The sequence below is a fragment of the Procambarus clarkii genome, chromosome 13 (assembly GCF_040958095.1).
Source record: "Procambarus clarkii isolate CNS0578487 chromosome 13, FALCON_Pclarkii_2.0, whole genome shotgun sequence".
NCBI lineage: Eukaryota > Metazoa > Arthropoda > Malacostraca > Decapoda > Cambaridae > Procambarus > Procambarus clarkii.
Window position 1 is genome coordinate 15,159,238 of NC_091162.1, and position 25,411 is coordinate 15,184,648.

General features: G+C 38.5%; 2 protein-coding genes across 3 annotated transcripts; one reads left to right on the plus strand and one right to left on the minus strand.

The window, feature by feature from the left end:
• The first annotated feature begins 3,035 nt into the window (after positions 1 to 3,035).
• Tbcb (tubulin-binding cofactor B) lies at positions 3,036 to 14,478 on the plus strand. Of its 2 annotated transcripts, none has more exons than XM_045740514.2 (7): positions 3,036 to 3,168; positions 4,584 to 4,719; positions 5,939 to 6,082; positions 6,582 to 6,675; positions 7,903 to 8,045; positions 9,442 to 9,563; positions 9,890 to 14,478. In XM_045740514.2, the coding sequence occupies exons 2-7, from the start codon at positions 4,600 to 4,602 to the stop codon at positions 10,002 to 10,004; spliced, it is 738 nt and encodes a 245-aa protein (XP_045596470.1). In that variant the 5' UTR covers positions 3,036 to 3,168; positions 4,584 to 4,599; the 3' UTR covers positions 10,005 to 14,478. The 2 variants fall into 2 exon arrangements, with proteins under 2 accessions (XP_045596470.1, XP_045596471.1); XM_045740515.2 differs by having other exon boundaries at positions 3,137 to 3,234; positions 9,890 to 10,151.
• Positions 14,479 to 20,888: 6,410 nt separating this feature from the next.
• On the minus strand, positions 20,889 to 23,377 carry LOC123757346 (uncharacterized). Its single transcript, XM_045740915.2, has 3 exons — positions 22,530 to 23,377; positions 22,297 to 22,376; positions 20,889 to 21,357 (listed from the first exon to the last, which is right to left on the minus strand). The coding sequence occupies exons 1-3, from the start codon at positions 22,731 to 22,733 to the stop codon at positions 21,339 to 21,341; spliced, it is 303 nt and encodes a 100-aa protein (XP_045596871.1). The 5' UTR covers positions 22,734 to 23,377; the 3' UTR covers positions 20,889 to 21,338.
• Positions 23,378 to 25,411: the final 2,034 nt, after the last annotated feature.

The following is a 25,411-nucleotide window of genomic DNA, read 5'->3' on the forward strand; positions in this document are numbered from 1 at the left end:
CTCAAGTATAAATTAATATTATAGTAATTAGCATATTATGCATATATAGACATAGGTTAGGTTAGGTGTTTAGGTTCTGTTGGCGATTATTTGTATTTGTAGTACGTGGGTGAAGCATTTATAGCGTTGTGATTTGAACAAAATTCGTCAGTGAAGCACTTGTTCCGGATATGTTCGAACGTCAGCAGTTGTGAGTCGTGTGTAAATCGCTTTTCATTCATAAACAGGGGGTTTGGCGGGTGGATGGAATCACTTTTGGATCTTTGTTTGGAGGACGGGCTGCATTTATACAACCCGTCCTCGACTCAAGTCCATTACATTCATCGGTCAACCCCACAGACGCATTCATATATTTTAACATGCTGTTCATTCAAAATGGGAATTTTCTCAAGTATAAATTATTATTATAATATATTAGCATATTGTGTATAAATAGGCATAGGTTAGGTTAGGTTAGGTGTTTAGGTTCTGTTGGTGATTATTTGTATTTGTAGTACGTGGGTGAAGCATTTACAGCGTTGTGGTTCGAACAAAATTCGTCAGTGAAGCACTTGTTCCGGATATGTTCGAACGTCAGCAGTTGTGAGTCGTGTGTAAACCGCTTTTCATTCATAAACAGGGGGTTTGGCGGGTGGATGGAATCACTTTTGGATCTTTGTTTGGAGGACGGGCTGATTTATAGCGTTGTGATTCGAACAAAATTCGTCAGTGAAGCAATTGTTCCGGATATATTCGAACGTCAGCAGTTGCGAGTCGTGTGTAAACCGCTTTTCATTCATAAACATGGGGTTTGGCGGGTGCATGGAATCACTTTTGGATCTTTGTTTAGAGGACGGGCTGATTATAGCGTTGTGGTTCGAACAAAATTCGTCAGTGAAGCACTTGTTCTGGAGGTGTTCGAACGAAATCAGTTGTGAGTCGTGTGTAAACCTGTTTTCATTCATAAACAGGGGGTTTGGTGGGTGCATGGAATCACTTTGGATCTTTGTTTGGAAGACGGGCTGAAAAATTTATGAATGCGTCTATGGGGTCGACCGCTGGATGTAATAGACTTGAGTCGAGGACGGATTGCATAATGCACCTGTTCACTGAGCAGCAAGTTGGTACCTAACCGTTAGTCAGCTTGTTGTGGGGTTGCATCCTGGGAGGAAGTTGGGGAACCTCGATATAAGCCTTACGTGTATAAACATATTCTGGCTGTCTGTCCCCCGACACAATGAATTATTAATACCATACAGTAGAAGGAAGAGTGATAATTATTAAATATTTATATTATTATTATAATGATTATTATAATAATAATTGTTATATTTAATAATTATTACTCTTCCTTCTACTTGGTCTTGAAGGAAGCCGGCCTCGGATGAGAGGGGCCCGTGACGATCTTTGTCTGGAACCCGTAGGTGCGGACCGGGACGTCCACCTCCCGAGGGTCGTGCGGCCCAGGCTTTGCTTCAGGAGGCTGGGGTCGTTCATACCCTTGATGGGGTGGTTCTTCTCCGGCCCCGACCACGGCGGTCTCCGGGGTTGGAGGTCCCTATTCCCTTTTTCACTAACTTCGAGGTCATCCCCGGAACTCGCAGTTCCTGCAACGGCGCTAGAATCAATTGTATTGGCGTATGCCTTTCCATTGGAGACTTTCAGCACCGTGGAGAGGGGGGATCTGCTGCCTGGGTAACAGCTTCTTCCCCGAATCAACCTACCCTGGCTTTGCGCCCTGGTGAGGCCACTCCAGACCAGGCCGACACCAGAGTGCAACTCCATAATCTCCTGAGACTGATGGATGCCTACTACTAGTACTACAGGGTACGAGTACATTTTTTACGTCCCTTCAGCTCATTTGTGCTTCCAACTTCCACCTGTGTCCTCTTGTTCTGCTTTCTCTCACTCTAAAGAGGTAATTCTTGTCCACCTCAGTATCTTGCAAATTGTAATCAATGTATAACATTCCTTGTGAGAGGGCCGGCGCTCATAATTAACTTGGGTCACAGTGATGTTTAATAACAAGCGACTTGTGTGCTATTCCTTCAAAGTGGTATGGCGAGACAGAGAAACAGACAGATAGACACGGTGGCAAGAAACGACCAGGGAGAGGGAAGGGGAACTGGGAAACCAGTCCCACAACACAAAAACTCCAGCTAGGAACTATTGAAGGATTAGCAAAGTATGAGGTGCACAATAAACTACCGCTCACACTAGGGTGTATATGGGGGGGGGGGGGGTACACAATAAACTACCGGATACATAATCTTCTCAGCTAAGTCTTCTTTTTTTTACCTGAATTTACCTGAGGGGGCACAAACTCTCTATTGGTCTCGACGACGACACGAAGTCGTCGGCTTGTCAAAGGTTTTCCCATTTGTCCTGATGATTTTATCAAGCTGGATTTTGAAATTCAGTAGTGTTTTGGCATTTCCGCGGGAACGGTGTTCTACCATATTATTTAATCGTCGGGGATCGAACGTCGACCCAGCACGGAGGTGCACAATATAAAGTAGCTGCCTCTGTATGGCGGTAACAGTTAAAACAACAAATCCAAGGGCAAGGCTCTCCACGTGGTCACCCTCTCGAGCACTGGCCACACCCAACGTTGTCTATTAACCCACCCAGAGACATGAACTAATTCGTCTTCCACTGTACCTTTATATATATATTTACATATATATTCGTTATTTTAGTCTACTTAACATGAAGATTTTGAAAATGATACGTAATAACAATAAATAAAAAATGCGAGCACGTTATTTCAGGATACAAAATACAAATGAATTAAAAAATGCGAGCTTGCGAGTCATTGTCCGTGCAAAATCGAGAAGGGTCGAGAATATTCGCGTACTCTTCTGGGAAGTGGACGATATTTTGTTAAAATTATCGTTCAACGAGAAGTACATCTAGAAGAACATTGTTTACCGCTATTAGCTATTTAATAAACCATAAATCCCAAAACATTAAATTATAATAAAAATACTATAAATTTATGCATGAATTGGCTCTAATATCGTGAGTCTTTCTGAGATTTAAAGCATAATTAAGATAAAATTTTGAGAAGATGTGAGGCTGCCTCCCGAGGGAATGTCAACAAATGTGAGTCACCCAGAGGATCGACGCATTCCAGACAGCCCGCCCGTCTAGGCCCTCACACCTGCTCTCACCTCGCCCTCACTCCTGGTAACTGGCTGTGTTCGTACGGTTCTTAGAGAGCTTATAGTGCTGCTAATTGCTTCACATTGTCAGGTTATAGAAGTCTTGTTACTTTCATATTTATTGCTACATGTATTTGATAGCATTAATTCTCATTGTCGGGGACAGAAAACCTGTACTTAAGAATAATAATAAGAATATTAATTGTTATTTGCAAGAAGGTACAATGGGTTGGTGAGATTATATAAGACTGGTATTTTTACATTCATGCGAAGCCACTAACACGCATAGTGTATTGGGCAGAGAAACTCTGTTTCGCTGAAAAGAAATGAAAAGATATTTAGTCTTGTATCGAGTTAACCCCATAAGCCAACCCTTGACCTTCCCCCAGGATGCATCTCATAACTTTTGTCTAACTCCTAGGTACCTATTTTAATACTAGGCAAACAGATACATCAGGTGAAAGGAAACATGTCTTCTTAACCCCTCGCTGCAGGCCCAGTGGAGTCTTGTAACTCCAGAGGCCAATAGTCCATTGCCACCACGGGGCCAGTGGTGCCCCTCCCTCGGCACCTTTAACAACAGCAATATCTATTTGAATTGTCTGGCAAAAAGTTTGATGGTTTGCTTTAGTGTTTTGATAAGTATATGGTGGGGGAAGCCATTTTCAATGTGTAGGTACTCTAATTCTCTGTATGAGGTACTCGATATGAGATACAGTATATACAGTATAGTTAACTAAAAATTTAAACTTGACTTGATATGTGCAAAAATGCAGTGTTTATATGTTTGTAGATAAGGTTATACTCATTACTCTGAATTATTACTGTGATTTCATGAAAGCTTCATAAGCTATGTTACCATACGACAGTGATGACATAGTTAATGTCTGGTAATGTATAGAGTATTAATATGCATCATATTGTCAACAATATATATTAGAGTAGGTTTAGTGTTGTATGTGATAGTCAGGATAGTCGCTGGCTCTGATGTGAGGGCATTGGTGTGAAGCTAGGCATAATGGTCGATAATGCTTGATAATCTCATACAGACCGAAACGTCATTTTTCTTCAGTTTCTGATGTGTGGTTTGGTCATAAAGTTGTGTCTGTCTGTCAGGAACAGGAAACCTGTGCTTTTTATTTTGTTAAAATGTATCATATTCAACCTTGCGAAGACTTCCTCGCATACAGTTTGCTCTCGTGTAATTTGTGAGTACTGTACATTATAGTGACACTATGCAAGGAAGTTCCCCTTCCATGTCCTTCCTTCACTGGATATTTAAATAAAACTGGGTAAAGTAACTCCTGTGTTGAGGTTCAGCTTGTAAACTTTAATAGTTCTGTGCTTTATCTTTATTATTTTACCCAAGCTAGGTTGAGATGTGCCACTTTATTATTTGGTATTGTTGATTGGTGAGACTGTAAGATTATTTATTTGCAGACACAAACATTACATCATGGGTGATCAAATCCAAGTAATAACGGCCCCATTGGTCAATGTGCGTATCACAAGTAACCTGAACAGCTTCATGTCGGAGAAGAGATATGACCGCGGTTTGACCATTGGCGATCTCAAGGTAAGTTCCTTTTTTTCAAGTTAATAATGTCTTTTAGTAAAATAGTATTGATCTTAACCTTTTTCAAAACAAAACTGTATTTTGAAGATAAATGAGTGTAGTTTTACTAAAATTTCTAAGCACTTTGTCCCCTGATCTGTCTTTCAGAATCTGACATTCAAAATTGCTTCAAAAGGCAAATGTAGTTTGTGTTCAAGAAAGGGAACAGACATGAAATGTAAACTATAGGTCAGTGTCGCTAACATGTATTCCATGTAAAATGCTGGGCAAATCATCAGGAAAAAATTGTAGAACATTTGGGGAGTAAATTTTGTAACAGATACAATATGGCCTCAGATGGAAAATATACTTGATAACCTTGATTGAAATCTGATAGGGTAACCAAAATAAGAAAAGAGAATGAATGAATGATATACTGTACTGCATCTTCCTAGACTACTAGAAAATGCTTGATAAGCCCTTGTTAAAAACTAATACACAGGATGGAGAGACCAGTGAAAATAAGAGGAGACATTGGACTGGGTTAAAGAGTACCTGATAGACAGAAAACAAAGGATCATGAGTGAAAGGAAATGTGTCTATCCTTTGTAAGAATTAAATATGGAGACTTGGTGAACTGACTGCATTGACCATTGAATTGTATAGGATGCATCAGAAGCCTGTCAGAACCTTCCATATGTTCATTTTCTGTCATGCAAAGTGTTAACCATGTTCAGTTGACTCAGTGCTGTTGGCAGTCTAATCTTAAATAATTACAATTATCACCATTATTCTCTTTGCAAGGCTTACAGCAGAATAGTTACAACAAATTTATATTTGGTAAAAAGCCCCCATTTTCCCTGAAGAAAATGCAACATCTGGGGAGTTGCATGACCCATGGCTTTTTTTTTATAATACAGAACTGCTTTCTGAACCATCTAACCTCTGTTCCATCATCTTTAACCTTCCACTAGGCAGCATATAACTAGATTTGGCTAATTGTGATGTGGTAAGGTGCTGGAGAAAGTTCATAAACAATTGAAGGAAAGAATGGAATGGAATGAATGCAAAAAAAAAAGTGATATTTTTGCTATTGTTTAGACTTATTTAAAGAGAATATTGGAACAAGTTTGTAAGGTGAGTTAGCAGGAATGAGATGTAAATATATTTGTTATTGATACCTGTACTCATTATGTAAAGTTATTGCCCTTCTGGCTAGTAATTTATATTTTTCTTTCAGGGTCGTCTGGAGCTCGTAACAGGAGCCTCCTCTGGCACAATGGTTCTAGAGGCTTTTGATGAAAATGACAAACTTGTGTGTTCTCTAAGTGATGATGCTGCCCTTCTAGGCTCATTTAATGTGGAAGAAAATTACCGTATCCATGTAAGTTTTGGAGTTCATTGTATAGAAATGTAGCATCTCAAATGTTAGTTCATACTTTTGTCTCCCTGACAAGGAGTGTTTTTTGTTTGTGATGGTACTGTATAGCAGACTTTTTATTAGATTGATCGAATTATGAAATTTTGCTTATAAATTTGCTTGCATGGGATTGGCCTTTGTTAAATTTTACATAGGAATATACAAACAAAAATCTATCAAGTAGGATTGCAGTATCTCGTGAAATTATAGGTAGAGGCCAGCATTAAGTTGTAATGATCATGTCCTGGATTCAGTATGGCAATTTAACTTGCTGCAAGTTGTAGGCAGAGTTCTTGAGTGCTGGTGTACGCACTGTACTTCCCTTAATATGTTACTTTATTACAGTAATGTATGCATGAAGTCATACTTTTTGTACTGAGATCTTAAATGTTTTATTTAACTTAAATTAATTTGAATTTATATAATTTTGAAAATTCTTCTAAGTTTTGTTATCTTTTTTCAGGTAACGGATAATTCCAAAAAAATGGGAGAATTTGAAGACTTGTCAAAGGTTGAAAAATTTGAGTTGTCTGAAGAAGAATACAGCAAACGAAATGGTTAGTTGTTAACTCGTTACATCACAGGATATTTAAGAATAAATTTAATGGTTCGTTTTCATTTTGAGATGTCGTGATTTGCTTTCACTAAAATATGGGCTTTTCTTCCTTTTTTCCTTTGAAAATGAAATTTCAAAGCTGGGACATGGTAAATGTGCTAGATGTGGTAAAATAGCACTACAGACAAGTTCGTATGGTAATTATAATTCATAAGTTGAAATTTAAAATTTTGCACATTTGAAATTATTATTTTCACTTGTGGGGAAATATTAGGAGTATGGCTGATAATTCTCTCTTAATGTGGCTCCAAATCATATTTTTAATGGTTTTCATAGATGTAAACAAAAGTCAATACCAGACATTTCAGCCATGTCAAGTGCTGGCTGAGCCCATCACCCGCCAACTTTCTTCAGCTTGCCAAACCAATGAAAATGTAGATGTTAGTTTATTTCTACTTTTTCTACATTTTGTTTTTAATCCATATTAATAATTTAATAAGGGGAAACAAATTTTTGTATAATTTTTGCACCTGGGCAGACATGTACATGTTTCCATAGTTGCACTTTAGGAGTTAATGTAGATTTTGTGCCAGTATCGCTATCTTATGTGTGTGTATATATATACAGTATACTGTCACTGAAAACTCCATACCCTAGAAGGATTCGAACCCAGACAGCCAGGAACACTATGCACCTTGGCGTACCTTAACCACTAGATCACACCGACTATACAAAAATCTTGGTAGTCGTGAGACTATTTATCAAAAATCCGACAGCGCTTGGTGGTCAACTTTGGCATAGATATTTCATCGAATCACCTCACTTGGTGGGGCCAAATGAACAACACAAATGCGAACAAGCTTGAATGGGTCCCAAGCCAATATGCATCTGATATTTTCAGTTGCATATTGGCTTGGGACCCATTCAAGCTTATTCGCACAGTATACCATATATATTAATATATATATTATACTTTATATATATACATATATAAATTTATTTAGGCATTCATGTTAATAATTGCACTATTGCATTTGATACAGGTAACACATTTTGTTAAGGTTATTGTAAAGGGACAGTAATACAGTATATGTTATGTACCTTACTTTCACATGGGCATTAAATTGGTGACTGGTTACCCAAATTTTCAAATTGGATTCACTATACAGTATAGTTAGTGTATATAGTTCCATGGTAATTATTTTTTTTTTTATTTTTTTTATCGCAGAAAGTGTACGTTCATTTCTGATGAAGAACAAACTGGGCAAATATAATGAAGAGGAACAGCAGAAACTAGAAGAGCAGAGAAAAGCTCTTGAGAGAGAAGAGGAGGAGAAAGCCAAAGCAATCTCTGTAGGAAGTCGCTGTGAGGTATGTTTTCCACTTGTGGTTGGTTATTCTGTGCAAGCTTAATTTATCATTTATTCTAATTACCGATAATTGACCTTTTTTTGAATGACCACAAATGAATGCTCTGCTACTTTAGAAACCCATGTAGCATCTTTGTTTACTTGGTCAACCACACTGCAATATGACACAGGCTAAAAGTTAAGCTTGAAGATGTGCCAACAATACAATTTTCCTCGAGTTTTTGTCCTGAAGGGAATGAATATTGTACATTACACCACCATTCCTACCCATACACACATACACTCATATATGAGGGCCAGTGGCTTGAGTGGACAGAACGCTGGACATGTAATCCTGTTTTCTTGCGCCGGCGAGAAAACAAAAAGCTAAAGAAATAAAGGTGCCAAAAAAAATTAGAAAGTCATCTTTTATTTCAGTGATAGATGGTTGGAACAAGTTAAGGTAGAAGGTGGTGGATGCTAAAAACCGTCTGTAGTTTCAAAGCATCACAGGCTAGGAATACGAAGACAGGACACCACGAGCGCAGTTGTTATCTTGTAACTACACTTGGGTAGTCTGTTACAGTTACAATTCTGGAGTTTATAAATGCCTGTAGTGTCATTTGGATGCCATTACTGCCACACAGTATAGGCCGAGTAGGCTGCCAGGGACAGTTTAAATAGCTTGTCTATGACCAGAACATGGAAAAACACATACTTTATCTTGTGATCATTTTTATTCTCCACAAATGTCAAATAACTATTTTATACATAGTGTAGTCTAATAAAAATGTAATTTTTTATGGCTGCTCACCTTTTCCACTTCTTGGTGTATATGGATTGAGAGTTTACTCTAGTCTTTATTTATGTTCAAGACTAAAACTTGTACTAGCTGGTTGGTCAGCCCAACCACTTAGACTGGATGGTAGAGCAATGAGCCCACTTGTTGCAGGTTGGTATTCAATCCCCGACCCTTCAAGTGGTTGGGCACCATTCCTTTACTTTATCCTATCCTAAATCCTTATATACCTTCCAAGTGCTATATAGTTGTAATGGCTTGGTGCTTTCTCCTGCTAATTATCTTGCCTTATTGGTTGATCGGTAAGCTACTATGGTGGTCTTGACCTCCTACAGTTGATAGGCCTCAAGTTCATCAACAAACCAATAATTATAGCTAATTTGGTCAAGGTACATTGATGTACTGTACTTGATTAATAAGATAAATAAGATGGTTTAGTTACTTAAGTTCCAGTTCTATTTAAGGTCTGAGGATTTTTTTAAAGATATTTATTCCAATGAAATTGAAATGTAACACTTACATGTACACATGTGTGTGCAGTATATTGTATAAAAGTTGCATCAAAGAAACAGCAATAACAATGAACTGTAAACAAAAGTCATAGTTTATTTCATCACAGGTAAAAGCTCTTGGTGAACCTACACGCCGTGGAGAAGTCATGTATGTTGGCAAGGTGCACTTCAAGCCAGGCTTATGGGTCGGCATCAAGTATGATGAGCCTCTTGGCAAGAATGATGGAAGGTAAACAAATTTTAACTGGTTTTACTTGTGTATTGCACTTTGTATCTGTGATAAAAAAAATTTAGGTATAAAAGCAGCATTATCCATCTGTATTCTGGATGCTTCCTTGCCATTACAGGTCAGCATTTAGGCAAGTGTAATCAAATCAGTGTAGGAGTTTTAAAGTTTCATGTTCCTAGGTAGCATTTTCTCCATTTGGGAAAAAAGGTTGAAGTGCCATATGTTCAGAGTAGAATTACAAAAATTGTGAAATATATATTAGTAATTAGTTATCAATATACTGAGGAGCTTTTACGTGCATACATAGTTTAAATTCCATTTTACAGCATTGGTGGGAAGCGGTATTTTGATGCACCAATGAAGTATGGAGGTTTCACTCGTCCAGCCTTTTGTGAAGTTGGAGACTTTCCCGTGTTGAACTATGAAGATGACGAGATGTAAGCTTCATAAGCTAGACATTGATGAATTGTATGGATGCTGTTCAATCACTTGGTCATTTGTAATAGTAATTTTATATAATTTGTGGTGCGAGTAGGTTTAATAGAAAGATGAAGAGAAAGATATTTGGTAGCTGGATAATTACTAATAATGTATTGCTGCTCTTGCCTCAGGAAAATGAAGCTGTGTGGGTTTGTTAACTTCCTCATTTCTGATACTGCTGTATTAAAGTCTTCAAACTGTGTTTACAAATGTTAGTGACAGTATAAATATCAGTCAGCTCTCGTGGCATTGGTCATTAAAATTGATTTAATTAGTCTAAAAATATGAATTCAGTATGGAGAAATAATCTTTCTAATAATGTTGTAGTTTATCTCTGTGAACATGTAAGATAATTTGCTTGCAGTTTATTTTGTTGGAAAATTAAGGATGGATATTTCACCTGAAATAAAATTCAAACATTTACAGTTGGCTGAAACTGCAAGTGGGTTTTTAACTGGAGAATAAAATTAAATTATATAATATTTTTAATTGTTTTAAGTGTGTGCACGTACAGTACCATATTTCCCCAGACAGTGCGATTGAAGGTAATGTAATAATTTTATGAGTGCATGTCCAGTCAATCATTCCACACGTCAGTCAGTCAGTCGGTTATAGGAAGTGCTTATTCATATTAGGTTGGTGGTAACTAGTATTAAAAAAAAGGGCAAAACTTCTTTTAAAAATTATGGATCATAAAGAAATAACTTTGTTTAATTTTAGATACTACAATGACTTGAATAAAAATGCCAACTTAAGTATAAGAGACTGAGTGTATGCATTATAACAATAGTCTCATTGGCTAATACCTGTACAGTGATATCCAGCACACAAGTTTCGTAAAGTAGATGTGATATTTTAATCTGTAGGAAGAATATGATCTGGTTGAAACTACCCATAATTGTTTGATTTTCTTTATTGGAAGAATTAGAAAAATAAATTAAAAATGTAGAGGCATCTAATTAAGGAATGTTAAATTTGGATTTTTGGTTTGTGCTGGAAGAATCACTTAAATTAATAGTCATTTAGCAAATTAGGAAATGAAGTTATTGGATCTTGACATCATGCATTTTTTGTGTGATTATAATTAGTAGCTTTATGCATGTACGCATTCAGTCCTTGATCAGATTCACACAAATGATGGATCACATTGTTAATGATTTGATATTTTTATATATTTCTTTATATCTTGGGAGAGCTGTGATGATGATAGGGAAGATAGAAGTTAGCAGCATTAAACATTTAGTTAAGATGCTTAACACTTTAGTGTTCTGGTCCATCACCATGCACCAGATTGTAATCATTCCAGACCACGGGCAGGTGTGGGGGCTATCTTGAGAATAGTGTATCTCGATATGATTTCAGGGCTTAGTGTCCCTGTGGCCCGGTCCTCGACCAGGCCTCCATTTTGTTACACCCCCCCAGGAAACGGCTGTCTAACTCCCAGGTACCTATTTACTGCTAGGTGAATAGGAGCATCAGGGTGAAAGAAACTCTGCCCATTTGTTTCCTCCTCCACCCGGGATCGAACCTGGAACCTTAGGACTATGAATCCTGAGCGCTGTCCACTCAGCCATCAGGCCCCAGTCAAGGCTGGTCAAGTTGATCTCAGTTGTGTCCCTCTATATTTTAGTTGGTCCCCTGATAAGCTCTGCCAACACTGTGCTGGTGTATTTTAAGAGTTTAGTCATGAAAGCACAAATAAAATGGTTAAGGAAGTGATTTTTGGACTTTCCAAGATCAGGTGATGCATTTTAGCATCATCGTTTCGTTTATTGTCAATTACCGATGACCCAAAAAATGAGTCATTGGAATGCTAAAAGGCTAATGGTACACACTTATGACTGGAGCAATACTGCCTGCGAAGTCTTATACTCGGCAAATTTATTGTTTTTTAATATTTGTGACGTGCAGCGAATGTGTGATAATTAGGGCTCGTGACAAGTTATACAGGCATGAGTTAACAATACTAATTTTAGTTATGCAGCATGTATGTACCATGTATGCCTGTATAAATGAGGATCCATGAACAATGCTTGTGATAGTGTTCATCTTGATGAAAGTTGAGCTGTAATTTTAAATAGTAATGTACATTGTACAGTGTACATGTACACGAGACCATGTGAATGCAAGCCAAAGTGCATCTTGTGATATATATATACAGCATTCCCATTTATACATTTTTGTTATAAATTCTCAAGGAGTTATTAAGGTAATGATAAAAATATTTTCTGTTCTCAAATGCTTTCCGATTGAAGTTTTATAGTCTATACAGTATTTTGGTTCCATTCTCATTCATCCTCTCTATCTTTGTAAACATAATACATTTATATTTATGTATTATGTAAGTACTAAATGAACTTGATCTTATCTGATATACTAGGCTCTTAACGAAAGGATATTGTTCATGTACTGTACATAAATCTTTGTCAATACTGTACTGGATATGCTACCCAGCAATGCCTGGGGTGGACCCCAGAAGGTTGTCCCATTTGTGTTGGGAGTCCAGGACAACATGGAGCCACCGAAGGGACCCCACCAGAAGGAGGCATTTCATTACATTTAACACTGCTGATATTTGCCATTTAAGCCCAATACATTTTGATAACCTTCATGTTAACTGAAATTTTGCAGCAAATTTAATGCCGTAACTATTATAATTAATTTATTTTTAAGTTTATGTATTAAAAAAATTGATATTTCATTATTGTTGATTTCAAGCCTATATTTTTAATTATTCTATATTACAATTTCTTTGACACAAGATCATAATGGGATTTTTTTGTTTTTCTTCTGCATTCTCTATATCTTGGGTAGACTTTTTTTTTCAATACTGTAGTTTGAAATATATGCCGTGTGATCAGCTTTGTTAGTCTTCAAATGTAGTCTAATGCCTTTTTGGAACATAGAGGTTGTATTTAATGTCAATTCATGAATAGAGGTGAAGGCACTGACTTTTGGTATTTGTTCATAAGTATTACATGTCTGATGAGTGATCATACTGTCTTGTAAAAAAAAAACTGATAGATTATGTAATAAGTATTGATAGGCATATTATGCATAGAATGTGTGATGAAGGATTTGTCGGTAAATATCGTCCTTTATATGGAGGTGTTAATTTGCTAACTCGGTATCTGCTGATACAATAATGCTTGCCAAGTGGGTAAAATGTTGACACTTTTTTATTCCATTGTGTTTCTTGCAGGATAATACATACAGTTTGCAGATGTAAATTTATCTAAACCTAGAATTTCATAAAATTTATATCAAAGGAACGATACTATAAGAGTTGTATAGCTCACAATATTTATGGAAAAAAGAGGAAGGAAAGCATGATTTAGTGAAAATATTGCAGTGGTTGTACTAACAGATTGGAATTTTGTTTTCCTAAAATGTTATTGTAGAGTCAGTTACTCAGTAATGGAGACAAACAATATCAGTATAGAATTACTATAGGTTCACAAATGACTTAAATGATTGATACTAGGTTAGATGCATCTTCTTTTGATAATTACTTACTAGCTTAGATGTGAGTTTCAGGGAACTGATCAGTCTAGTGTTTTCCTCTAGACTGCATAAACAACTTTGGTGGGAACTTTCTCCGATGTGACAGCAGTACTTTAGGCAAGGATGAATGAGACCTGTGTATAACAAAGGTGCATGGGCAAGATGGAAAGTCAGAAGATGGTAGCTTTGAGAGTCAAGATTTGTGCCATACTGTGTTGTCAAGGGTTCATGAAAGTCTGTGACTTGCAGAGATTCAATGTGATGCAGCCCTAAATAATAATATCTTATTCCAGCACTTGGTCTTGGTCCTAAACTGCTATCTTGCTTGAATATGTACCAGAACTGGCCTTGTGGAACCAATACTTGTATTACAATTTTTTGTTAAGGATACAGTAGCTACAAAAATTTATGCATGACAGGCCAAGTAATATCCATGATATTTTAAGAGGATATAATGGAAAGCAAGTGACCCAGTGTAAGTGCAAACTCAAAGGTACACTACTTAAAGAGCATTGAGAACTATATTTGAGGTCAAGTATCGAGGCATGAAAGTTATCACAGAATTAACAAGGCAAATGTAATGAAAAGATTTTTGCAGATTTAATGTGATGGAATACTACTTTTACCCCCACACTCCATGTTGGAGAGAAATCACTCGAGGGGCCATTCACCCAAGATAGTGTAGATACTGTATATTTATCTTATGTTAATTGTCTTAAGAACTTGCCGAGTTTTCAACACAGACAGATTGTTAGACACCATGAGACAGCAGTTGGTAAAGGCACTTTATATGTACAGTATAACCTTAAAGATGGAATTGATGGTTTTACTATGGCAGGCAGTTGTATGTACATGATTAATTACTGATACACCAAAGATATTTTTGAAATTTTATTTATATTTAGTTAATGGAAAGAAACATTTGGTTGCATTTAGTTGTATATTTAACCTTTTCTAAAATTTCTGCATTAATAAGTGCCTCGGTTGCACGTTGGAAGCATTTTTTATCTGAAAGTGCTCACTGGTACTAGCTGGCTTGATAGCTCTACCTATTTCAGTCAATGCAAAGCCCTTGTGAGTCATTATAAGCCCACAGTGGATCAGAGACTAAAGCCTGGCCCCCCTGTAAAGAGCCATAGGGAGCTTGAGGATACTAACTTGGAGCATGAAAAAGGCCTCCAGAGAATGTCATGGGGACATTGACTCTCAGAATCAACAACAGGTAGAGAGAATACAGACAACAAGGTAAGGTAAACAAAACAACGAACACTGAAACAACCAATCTAGGGAAGCAGTTCACTTGTTAGTTAACCTGAAGGCACCAGAGCGCTGTGCATCTAGCTCGGTTTCCAGTCTTGACCTGTCGGTTATTTGCCTGGCATGCCCCTCTTTCAAAGATGTGAAAGCCTGTTATTTGCCTGGCATGCCCCTTGTGGTGAAGAGGCTCATGTCTAGAGCCAGGGATGTTGCTTCTGGGTGTTGTACATATGCTAAACAGACCAATGTAGAGGTACCTACTCTGGTCATCAGACAACCCGCCAGAGTGGTCACCCATGGGGGGGTAGATTAGGTGTCCGGGCTGGGGCGAGAGGGTGACAGGTGCACTGACATGAGAGAATGTCCAATGCAGTATGCAGGCGATGGGTCACAATAACGTGGCTGAAGATATGAAAACTAAACCACACACCAAAAGATGAGGAGACAACAACGTTTCGGTCCATCCTGGACTATTATCAAGTCGATTGTTATGGGAGCGAGGTGGTGGTTGGTTGTTTTAGATTCAGCTACTTGGAACAAAAAGTTCCAAGTAATACGGGCTATGGTGAGCCCGTACTAGACTTACCCGGCACAGGAGCGGGGCTGTAACTTTTTGGGGGAAGCGAGGGAGGCACGGGTATTTAGTAAGGCAAGAGAGAGGTGAGGAGGAGGAAATTTCTAGATAAGAGCAAGGCAAACAGTTCGGATGGGATGCGTGTAAGAAAGGAGTAATAATGAGTATCAGAATGGGAACATGAGAAAAAGGATGGGTAGGTGTATGTAAGTCATGTTTGTTAGAAAGGTTAGAGCATTGAGTATGTACTGTGAAAGGGAGGAGTCAATAGCAACAAAGCCAGGGGTTCATGTTGGGTATGTTGTGCATCGCAGCCCATTCAACAAGACAGGGTCTGTGAAGAGTCCACAGCCATTTGGACTAACGTGTGCTTATTCAAGATATCTTTATCACTTAAGTAAATATTCAGGTTAGTCGGAAGTCCTAACAAAAAGTCTTCCACTAGCATTAAATTGCACATTTTATCAAAGCTATTCACGTGGACAGAGTTGCACCATTTATCAAACAGTTGAGACATATCAAGCAAATTCTACAGAAGTCTGTCCTTGCTTTCCTAATTTCTGCCTATAGACTTCAGGGACTAATTCACATTCTTTTAAAATAGCATTTTCACATAATCATAGTTATAGCTAAAGTCTAGGGGTAATGTTGTATAAATTTCTTGAGTACGTCCTATTAGATGGAGAGAGGGGAGGAGAGCAGTGGAGAGAGGGGAGGGGATGCTGGGAGACTCGGGGTCTTGCTGGGTACCCCATCAAGTATATCTATAAAATCGAATAACAATCAAAGACTGGAAGCCAGATGCTTGGGGTTAGCTTCACTAAGCTTTACAGGATTAATGGCTATTGGATTGAAGGCATCAAAGGAAAGGTCAGGGATGGCCCATTTAAATATTAGTGGTGGCAATATAATTAGGAATATTGCCATGCAAAATGTATGTTCAGATGACAGATTTTTGTTGTGGATGCAACTTTTTAGTTGGATATATTGTGTAGTGAAAATGACTGCAGTGATGCAGGCAGATACGTGAGAGGAAGGGGGGGGGGGGAGAAGAGAATTATCAGGAGAACGCGCCAAGCCATTACGATTATATAGGACTTGGAAGGGTTCAGGATAAGGATTTGGGATGGGTCGTGGGGGGGGGGGGGGGAAGAATGGTGCCCAACCACATGTGGACGGTCGGGGATTGAACGCCGACCTGCATGAAGCGAGACCTTCAAAGTGAGATGGGGAAAGTGTTTGTAGATGGAGGGGGGTAGGGGGGGATAGTGTGTGGGGTAATGGGGAGGATGTAAGTGGGTTGAGACGGGGGATGGTATATGTGGAGAAATATGGAGAAGTTTTGTTGGAAGAGGGAGGGAGGGCGTGTGTTGGTGGAGTCAGGTAGGGTATAAGTAGATGTTTGCGGAAGACAGTCAGTATTGAAAATAGTTACAGGGATATAGTGTGTTGGGGTAGATAGGGTAGGGTGTGTGTGTTGGGGTAGATAGGGTAGGGTGTGTGTGTTGGGGTAGATAGGGTAGGGTGTGTGTGTTGGGGTAGATAGGGTAGTGTGTGTGTGTTGGGGTAGATAGGGTAGGGTGTGTGTGTTGGGGTAGATAGGGTAGGGTGTGTGTGTTGGGGTAGATAGGGTAGGGTGTGTGTGTTGGGGTAGATGTGTAGGGTGTGTGTTGGGGTAGATGTGTAGGCTGTGTGTGTTGGGGTAGATGTGTAGGCTGTGTGTGGGGGTAGTTGTGTAGGGTGTGTGTGAGGGGTAGATATGTAGGGTGTATATACGCCACCACTACACCCAATTGGTATCAATCATTACGTTAATTAGGCTTGTTACCAGCGGTTGCCAATTACTGTTAACTCAGTTATCCTGTTTGTACTCATTAACTTCATCAGTTATATTATCATTTGTTCACAGGTAAATTACGAAACTTAATTATTTTACATGAAGGCTAATTACGGCTTTTCACATTAATTACACACCTTATTATTGTCATCATTTATAGTTTACAATTAATTTATTCATAATACTTATACATCATATATATACCGTGTATAATTTATCATTAATTAATATAACTATATTACTTACAAATCGATAATTTGACCTCAGCTTCAGTTATATTTACCCCCCCTCCCCCCCAAAAAATGCGGGATATTTCCCTCGAAAAATTGAATCGCGTGTCACACTATTTTTTCGTGTCTGTATGAAATAATAATCATGATCAACAGCAAAAAAATATACAATAACTGTATAATGACTACTAAGTAATTTAAATAAATAATAATTCAAATATCAATTGTGAACGCCCTCCACCAACACGTGGGCAGGGAGCAGTAACGAGGTGACCATCGTCGGGTGAAGTACACAGCTCCACAGGTCTGTGTGTAATGAATGACTCGCTACTAAGAGGTATGTACATTCACCTTTAATTTAAATTAAACTAGCCTCGTTATTTACTTAATATAGGTGACCAATATATATATATTCAGTTTGGCAAAATATGTTTTTCGTTGTAATGCTTGTAAAAATATTTGGTTATATTTCCTGTCGTACGGCATAGATACGTTTTATTTGCGTGTTTATGAGATATTTTCAGCCATTTTCTTTCGGGTTGCTAGTATATTTACATACATTTACCAGAGGGTCACTATCACCCTAGTGGTCTCGAAGAGGACAAGGAGGAGGAGGTTTTGAAACTGTTGCTCCTTATTTGTGTTACAACTCGCCATTTGACAGTTGTCTCAATCAACATTCTTCAAATTGTTCAGTATTTTAAGTTTCGATGATATCAGCCCCGTCATATGTTGGGAGTTGACTTAGTTCTGTTATTATTTTTGCCCCCAACCGGTGTTGAACGTTCTCCAAAGCTGTAATGTCTTTTTTTTTCTGAAGATTCTCCATGCTTGGATACAATAATCCAAGTAGGGCGCACCAGAGATTTCTTCTTCTTTTCCTTGAAAGGAAGGGGAACTACCAGGGAATACCAAGCCATTGCGACTATATAGCACTTGGAATGGGTCAGGATAAGGATTTGGGATGGGACGGGGGGGGGGGGGGAAGGAATGGTGTCCAACCACTTGTGGACGGTCGGGGATTGAACGCCGACCTGTATGAAAACCTGGTGACTCCACCAAACCATTTTTGTTCAGCCCGAGATATATGGTTACATAACACAATTAAGTACTAATCAGATATTAATATTCTAGTGCAAAAAACGTTGACATTATTCTTTTTTTTAATAACTTCAAATGACTTTCGAGCAGCACTTCTCTTGGTGTCCATGCACGCGTCAACATCAATGGTTCACAGCCCAGTTGATCAGTTGGGCTCCAAAGGGTTCGTTCATTCAGTCGTACTCTGCTTCTGTCGTTCTGATGAAAAGATTCGCGTTATTTTTATTATTATTATACGCATATCTTGGCTTGGGTGCATCTGTGCGATATATATTAATTCAGAGTGGGCTCAAGTGTATTCATTTAATGTTTAATAACGCTAATAGCGATTAATAATTTGCTAAATTTTGGGTGATAAATATAATGTTAGAGGTGGTAACTCCCTAAAATATATATATATATATATATATATATATATATATATATATATATATATATATATATATATATATATATATATATAAAATTAGTAATTCATTGTGTCTGGGACAGGCAGCCAGTGAATATGTTAGGTTTCCATCAATGTCTTCCCCCCCCCCCCCCCAGGGTCGAATTACAGACCCCCTCCCCATGATATAACCCCATAACAAACTGACTAACTCCTGCTAGGTGGACAGGAGCATTAGGTGATAGGAAACGCGCCCAACCATTTCTGTTCCGGCCGGGATTCGATTCCCGGAATTCTTGATTATAAGTCGAGAACGAACCCGACTATTATTGGGACCAATATATATGTCATGTGTATTATGAACTTTCAAGTTCCTCGTTCATATTGTGTAGAGCATTGATAAAGTTGCCTATTGCTACTTTTTGTGGTTTGAACGTTAATGTCTTCGTATCCGATGGTGTTATGTTATGAGGAAGATAGGACAGCGATCAGTTGTCCTTTCAGTGATTATTCCAGAAGCAAGAGAGGCTGTTATGTTAGTCCATATGTGGTCCCAGACTAATGATTAACATTAATGGGCCGCATTAATGTAAGTTTCCCAGCAGTTTCCAGCATAACAGCCTCTCTTGCTTTTGGTATAATCATCATTATATATTGATACTAATTATACCAGAAGCAAGACCAGAAGCTGTTATGTTAGTCCATATGTGGTCCTAGACTAATGATTAACATTAATGTAAGTTTCCCAGCAGTTTCCAGCATAACAGCCTCTCTTGCTTTTGGTATAATCAGCATTATACATTAATACTAATTATACCAGAAGCAAGACTAGAAGCTGTTATGTTAGTCCATATGTGGTCCTAGACTAATGACTAACATTAATGGGCAGATATATAAATAGGAAATTATCAGTATCAATTATCAAATTATCAACATCAATTTAAAATTCATAAAGACAAGACAAATTAAGAGTTCACAAGGTTTATCGATTTTAGTAAAATTAAAGTCTTCGTTGGTAAATTACAAATATTTTAAGAATCTATGATTAGATACATTAAATATTCATGGGTTTATAATTGTTTGTTCTATACAATTAAAGTCTCAATGGTAACAGTTTAGGGGTAAATTACAAATGCCTCGGTTTAATTTATTAATATAAAATGAAGTGTTTACCAAGATGATATGGAGGGTAGAAATAGCCTAAGCCACTCTACCGGTTTGGGATGTATTATATTATTTTAATAAACGTGCTTGTGGTAAATGCTTACGAAAGTGTGTCGAGACATTACTGGGAAGTTAGGAACTATTATTTGAATGAAAATACATTTATTAATCAATAGAATGAGAAGAACAACATTTAGGACAAGGTTAGGCTATAGGTTAGTCCCTCTGGTATATTACTTTCAGCATCAACTCTGAAAAGTGCTGACTTTCAGTACGGTTTATTTCATATCTTTAACCAGTCCTTTCTTTCTAAGCTTAGTCGTTCCATTGATGGTGTAGCACTGCTTGATAAGACTTGGGTTTTGTTGGCCCTAATCTCCTTGGTTTCAATCTTTGAATTTCAATGAGAACGGCGAACTATTCGAAACTATTTACTCAAGAGCAGTGAGTTTACTGAGCTGCGTCGCCGCCTTGGTACACCCCACAGGAAGTATCCATATATATTATTAATCAATAGAATGAGAAGAACAATATTTAGGACAAGGTTAGGCTATAGGTTAGTCCCTCTGGTATATTACTTTCAGCATCAATATAGTATCCATAGTATGTTATATTAACTAGTATCCATATTATGTTATATTAACTAGTATCCATATTATGGTAAGTCACTGCTGCTGGTTAATGTATTCTTTTCACATTATTCTTATACAGTGAGCAATTCATTATAATTTGCCGAAAGTTGTGATATGTTAGAATTCTCAAGAGCAGGAATAATAAGGAAACAACTATATGTTAGCGACGAAATTTATTCACTCATTGAAGATCAATACAAAGCTGCTTGGTTCACTGGTATTTGATAAGAGGCTTCTTCAAATATCAAGATATTTGATTTGGTATCACTGGTATTTGATAAGAGGCTTCTTTGTTTATTCCTAACAGTATGTCGTTGTATGAGACGAACCTTTTGGAACATTTATATACTATGGCGCATGTTACAAAGTTGGTGAAAATTATCCACAGTATTACTGAATCATTTTACCCACCGAGTTATTTAATAATTTAACTTTGATCACCATCAAGTAATGTCCATAGAAATAAATGTAACTCCTCGTGGACAGATACACGTACATACATTATATATAATTTATATAATTTTGTGTGTACTGCATATATATATATTGACTAGGTGGAGGGAAGGGAGGGGGGGTTGCCAGGTCGTTTCGTCTCCCGCTGTGTTTCTTCAAGTCAGTCTCCTTTGCCTGGAAAAAAAAGAATCCGTTTATTAAAATACGTTCGTTTATGAACCTTTAGGAAAGTACACGTATACACGTTTTGAGTAAACACACTCAAACGTTAAAATCATTTTTTTTTTAGGTACGCGGTCCCTTTTCCTGATGGTGATTTTGATGTTCCTAATCAGTGTCCGATTCTATTCATTCGCTTGGCAGGTAGTTTCCTAAACCGGTGAAGAAAGTGGCTGCGTGTCTTATTGCAACAGTTATAAACTGTTACCACAACTCTCTACCCATATTAAATGTGATTGGACGAATGAGTTATATTTCCTTGATAACTCGTCACAAGTCAATTGGTGCAGAAACCTCGTCGATTGTAGGTTGTCTGGCATCTAAAAAAGTGAGTTAATAATGATTGTATGGCATTGGAAACAATGAAGATCATGCATTACACATGCCCGATCTCCGTTGTACAGCATTACTGCTGTACAATGAACGAATCCACAAGACATTATAATGCATGTTGCTAAATGTAATATGTAATATTCATCTATTAATACACTATGCTGATGGGTAACTGTGACAAATAATAGGCTGTTGAGCACGTATGATGAATACTATGCTGCTAGAGCTGTGTGATGAATACTATGGTGTTGAGTACTTCTACCCGTTGGTGGTGCGTCATACTGACAGAGAATGCGCACTTTACACGGTTAAACACTGATGGGGTTGGCTAGTAACTGGACGGGTAACCGCGAGGACATCCTTGCTCTGGCTAGTGTATGGAGACCTCAATGAATCTAACGGCTCCCTGTCCCCGATCAGTGGGCGCCATAATTTTACCATGTCGCCTACCTGGCAACGCTACCGTGGCACTTGGCAAGTTTACCATATCATCTATCTGGGAACACTGCCATGTCCCGTGGTAACTACCATGGCAACTGGCGACGCTGCCATGTGACCCACCTGGCAAGAAGAGCGTGTTTGAGGCGTAGAGCAAGAGCAGCATCATCCTGAGTCAGGTCTGAGACGTCGTCCATCAGTTCCTGGAGACAAAAGGAGAACCATTAACAGTGGCAGGTCGTGGAACAAGAAATAATGTATATGTGCTGTAATTAATACGCTGAAGAAGCGAGAGAGTTTGAGATGAGTCAAGATGTGAGTATTTAGAGATGAACGTGTCGTCCGCCGGTACTCACCACCAGATGGGAGGCGACGTCGGTAAGAGTGGAGAGTCTGGTGTCCCTACATGGGTCGACGTCGAGGCTAGGGGCACCTGCAGGGCTGACGAGGGGCCCGGACCTCTTGCCCTGGGGCACCCATGACCGGGAGAAGGTGATCTGGGCCATTGTGGGAACGATCGCCAGGCACACCAACGCCAGCATCATCTGCCACGCCACCATTGCTTAAGAAAGAGTAAGAAAGTGACTGCGGCCCCGTGAGGTATATATTCTAGCTGCTGGAGGCGGCGGCGAAGGGGAGTCAGCTGCCGGAGGATGTAGTGCGAATGAATCAGCCGAGTACAGGAGAGTGAAGGGAACGACCGTCTGGATCTAGAGATGGGGCTCGACTGAACATTTTCTCTCGCTCCCGGGTTTAAATACAACGTGGTTCCTGGCCCAGATACGCCCCCATCTCTCTCTCTCTCTTTCTTATTGGTCGATCTATACGCTGCTGAAGTTATCATGTCAGCGGCTGTTATTTGCTGATCGCGCTGACGCACAGTCGCGTGTGTAAATCACCGGTCACCGAGGAACGTGAGGTGTCATGTTCACGGGAACATGTTCTCAAGCAAGCCTCGAGGAGCGTGAGGTGGTGTCATGTTCACGGGCGCAAGACTAAGTCTGTAGTTTCAATATGTTCTCCATTTATAAATGCATTTTCTGAGAATATAATCTGCGTATTGGCCTTTTCATCGTAAACACACAGTACAATGTTATCCTTAACAGGTAGCGTTCAGAGTATACTTCAAGATAAGAATCCTTGTACATCGCAGTAATTGACACACAAGTCGAGAGCCCTTAACCCTGAGCCGTAAACCAAGTGATCAACGGTCTTGGCGGCACTCGGGCGGTATTATAAACTTCACACCACTGCTCCTCTATATAAAACATTAATCACAATTCCTTTCACGGACACAAGCTCCAAATCGCATTTTCGTACACCACTACAAAAAAAGCAAAAGCGATTATATTAAAGTCTTGTTCGAGATTTTTCCGTTAAAGTGGGTGTTATTAAACAGTCATTGAGTTGGCTTAAAATGATCAGTGCTAATATTGTTAAGTATCCATCCTGCTGGCTGGATACTTAACAATTTGAAAGCGAATGTGGTTTAAATTAAATATCTTTTTTTATTACTTATGTGTGTGAGGTTTTGTTTAATTCCCCTGAGTGGCAGACTTGTATGATTGCTTACATACAGTCGTGTAGGTAATTATGACTCATTTATATATTCGTGAAAATTCACACATATATAAATACCGTATTTCCCCGGTATATAAGACGTATCTATTTTGCGTGAATATTTTGTGGGAAAAGCAAATTTCGTATGTTTCATATATATATATATATATATATATATATATATATATATATATATATATATATATATATATATATATTATTAAATATGACCGAAAAAGTAAGATTAATAATTCTAACACGAATTTTCTCAATCTTTCGTACATTACGCTTCACTGTTGGAGGTAAATCAAAAATCACTTCTCCAAAATTCATTTTTATTTCTAGTCTGACGCGACACGGGCGCGTTTCGTAAAACTTATTACATTTTCAAAGACTTCACAAATACACAACTGATTAGAACTTGCGTTTCCCTGATTTTATATCTACATTCGAGTGAGGTGGGAAGGGTGATGTGGCATTACATTTGAGTGAGGTGGGAAGGGTGATGTGGCATTAACACAAGACAGAACACTAGGGGATATTAATAGGGTATTAAAAGTATCAACACAAGACAGAACAGAAACAATGGGTATTGAATAGAAGTGTTTGTAGAAAGCCTATTGGTCCATATTTCTTGATGCTTCTATATTGGAGCGGAGTCTTGAGGTGGGTAGAATATAGTTGTGCAATAATTGGCTGTTGATTGCTGGTGTTGACTTCTTGATGTGTAGTGCCTCGCAAACGTCAAGCCGCCTGCTATCGCTGTATCTATCGATGATTTCTGTGTTGTTTACTAGGATTTCTCTGGCGATGGTTTGGTTATGGGAAGAGATTATATGTTCCTTAATGGAGCCCTGTTGTTTATGCATCGTTAAACGCCTAGAAAGAGATGTTGTGTCTTGCCTATATACTGGGTTTTTTGGAGCTTACAGTCCCCAAGTGGGCATTTGAAGGCATAGACGACGTTAGTCTCTTTTAAAGCGTTCTGTTTTGTGTCTGGAGAGTTTCTCATGAGTAGGCTGGCCGTTTTTCTGGTTTTATAGTAACTACAACTGACGATTTACTATAAAACCAGAAAAACGGCCAGCCTACTCATGAGAAACTCTCCAGACACAAAACAGAACGCTTTAAAAGAGACTAACGTCGTCTATGCCTTCAAATGCCCACTTGGGGACTGTAAGCTCCAAAAAACCCAGTATATAGGCAAGACAACAACATCTCTTTCTAGGCGTTTAACGATGCATAAACAACAGGGCTCCATTAAGGAACATATAATCTCTTCCCATAACCAAACCATCGCCAGAGAAATCCTAGTAAACAACACAGAAATCATCGATAGATACAGCGATAGCAGGCGGCTTGACGTTTGCGAGGCACTACACATCAAGAAGTCAACACCAGCAATCAACAGCCAATTATTGCACAACTATATTCTACCCACCTCAAGACTCCGCTCCAATATAGAAGCATCAAGAAATATGGACCAATAGGCTTTCTACAAACACTTCTATTCAATACCCATTGTTTCTGTTCTGTCTTGTGTTGATACTTTTAATACCCTATTAATATCCCCTAGTGTTCTGTCTTGTGTTAATGCCACATCACCCTTCCCACCTCACTCAAATGTAATGCCACATCACCCTTCCCACCTCACTCGAATGTAGATATAAAATCAGGG

Bases quoted from the DNA above. Each gene is read 5' to 3' on its own strand.
- LOC123757346 (XM_045740915.2), bottom strand. From the start codon at position 22,733: ATGGTGGCGTGGCAGATGATGCTGGCGTTGGTGTGCCTGGCGATCGTT. The intron at 22,377-22,529 runs GTGAGTACCGGC...TTTTGTCTCCAG, and splicing joins ACGTCGCCTCCCATCTGGTG to GAACTGATGGACGACGTCTC.
- Tbcb (XM_045740514.2), top strand. From the start codon at position 4,600: ATGGGTGATCAAATCCAAGTAATAACGGCCCCATTGGTCAATGTGCGT. The intron at 4,720-5,938 runs GTAAGTTCCTTT...TTTTTCTTTCAG, and splicing joins TGACCATTGGCGATCTCAAG to GGTCGTCTGGAGCTCGTAAC. The intron at 6,676-7,902 runs GTTAGTTGTTAA...TTTTTATCGCAG, and splicing joins AGAATACAGCAAACGAAATG to AAAGTGTACGTTCATTTCTG.